Genomic DNA, 2,199 nt, shown 5'->3' with positions numbered 1-2,199 from the left:
GCCCCTGCTCCGTGAGGGGTGGCGGGGCCAGGGGGTCCCCACCTCGGTCTCTGGGTCTTCGGGGAGGTGGTTGGCAGTGGGTGTGATGGGGGTCCCAGGGCCAGGTGCGCCCCTAACCCACTCCCCACCCCCAGCATTGACATCAACCCCAATGGCCTGTTCCCGCCCGAGGAGTTCCCAGCCCCCCGGGGGACCCCGCTCATCTCCCCCCTCATCAAGTGGGACCACAGCCAGACCTGGGACGTGCCTGCCGCCGAGGACTTCCCCAGTGGCTCCAGCAGCTCCTCGGCTACTGTCTACACCATCGGTGAGCCGGCGGGGGTGAGGCCGGGCGGGGTAGGGTCTCCAGCTCTCCCTCCCGAGGTGGGCACTGAAGCCTGTGCCCTGCAGACGCCAGCCCCGAGTCCCCCAGCCACTACCTGGTGGACCACCGCATCGACGGCCGCGTCCTCTTCCCGGCCACCGGCTACCTGTGCCTGGTCTGGAGGACACTGGCTCGCGCCCTGGACCAAAACATGGAGCAGATGCCCGTGGCTTTTGAGGACGTGACGCTGCACCAGGCCACCATCCTGCCCAAGACGGGTGAGGCGGGGAGGCCAGGAGGAGCCGTGGGAGTGCTGGCCCCTGACCCCTGACCCCTGCTGCTCACCCTGGTCCCGCTGTCCACAGGCACGGTGTCCCTGGAGGTGCGGCTGCTGGAGGCCTCGCACGCCTTCGAGGTGTCTCAGAACGGCAACCTGGTCGTGAGCGGTGAGCAGGGTGCCGGGCCACAGGGCATCCCACTTGGCTCTGCCCAGACCTCAGACCCCTGACTGCCCCCACCCCCGCCCACAGGGACGGTGTACCAGTGGGAGGACCCCGACCCCAGGCTCTTCGACAGCCGGGACGGCCTGGACGCGGCAGACCCCACAGATCCCTCGGCCACCTTCCGCTTGTCCCGGGGCGACGTGTACAAGGAGCTGCGGCTGCGGGGCTACGACTACGGCCCCCACTTCCAGGGCGTCCTTGAGGCCTCCCTCGAAGGTGGGCATGGTGCCCCCTGGACACCTCGGGGGTGGGCCCAGTGTCCAGGCGCCACGTGCCTGCCCTGGCCCCAGCCAGGGGGGTGGGGGGAGTGGTGGGGGTAGGGGCCACCACTGCCTGGTCAGGGCACAGGAAGAGGCTGCGTGCGACTGACCCCTCGTGCTGACGCCCCGCTGCCACAGGCAACACTAGCCAGCTGCTGTGGCGGGACAACTGGGTGACCTTCCTGGACAGCATGCTGCAGATGTCCATCCTGGGCGCCTGCCAGCGCAGCCTGCGCCTGCCCACCCGCATCGCCGCCATCCGTATCGACCCCACCGTCCACCGGCGCAAGGTGCACACACTGCAGGACGAAACCCCAGGTAGCATGGCCCCGCGCCCCTGTGCCCGCCGCGCCCCAGGCCCCGCACCCCTGTGCCTGCCGCGCCCCAGGCCCCGTGACCCTCTGCCCGCTGCGCCCCAGGCCCCGCACCGCCCACACTCTGTCCCCACAGCGGTTCGCGTGGTGGTGAGCAGCTCTCTGAACAGCACGGTGGCTGGGGGCGTCGTCATCTCAGGCCTGCATCCCTCGGTGGCCCCGCGGCGGCAGCAGGAACAGCAGGCGCCCATCCTGGAGAAATTCTGCTTCACGCCGCACGTGGAGGGCGGGTGCCTGGCGGACAGCGCGCCCCTGCAGGAGGAGCTGCAGCTGTGCAGCGGTGAGGCCCTCCCAGCCCCAGGCACTAGTGACTAGCCTGTTACCCCTGGTGACGGGGAGTTCATCCCCCACCCCCCACAGCCCATCACTGGGAGCTGGTCTAGCTTTGCCTCCCCAGTCTTCACGGGCCCACCCACCAGCACAGGCGAGCCCTCCTCACGCCGGCAACAGCCGTGACTGCGGGCACTGACCTTGCTGTCGGTAGACCTGTCCTTTGTGGGCGGCGCCACTTGTGAGCCCTGGACCGCCAGGCTGTCCACTCGTCCTTCCATCTCTCTGTGTGTCCAGTGGGCTGGGCTGTGGGCCCTGAGGACGGCCCCCAGGTCCCTGCTCCAGTCAGATACCTGCTGCCCGGGGGCCAGGACGCGCTCGTCTGAGGCCCCCAATGCCCATCCCCCCAGGGTTGGCACAGGTGCTGCAGGCCAAGGTGGCCCAGGAGGGGCTGAAGATGGTGGTGCCCGGGCTGGATGGGGCGCAGG

The 2,199-nt window shown here is 69.9% G+C and overlaps 1 protein-coding gene across 1 annotated transcript in view; it reads left to right on the top strand.

The window, feature by feature from the left end:
• FASN (fatty acid synthase) overlaps window positions 1-2,199 on the top strand; it is a 54,054-nt gene that overhangs the window by 19,334 nt on the left and 32,521 nt on the right. Inside the window, 7 exon segments of the mRNA XM_015559883.1 lie at window positions 17-307; window positions 391-582; window positions 670-750; window positions 835-1,023; window positions 1,206-1,385; window positions 1,518-1,721; window positions 2,122-2,192. Of these exon segments, the coding sequence (XP_015415369.1) occupies window positions 17-307; window positions 391-582; window positions 670-750; window positions 835-1,023; window positions 1,206-1,385; window positions 1,518-1,721; window positions 2,122-2,192 (1,208 nt within the window).

The sequence above is a fragment of the Myotis davidii genome, unplaced genomic scaffold (assembly GCF_000327345.1).
Source record: "Myotis davidii unplaced genomic scaffold, ASM32734v1 scaffold211, whole genome shotgun sequence".
Taxonomy (NCBI): Eukaryota; Metazoa; Chordata; class Mammalia; order Chiroptera; family Vespertilionidae; genus Myotis; species Myotis davidii.
This window is presented reverse-complemented; position numbering and strand designations above follow the sequence as displayed.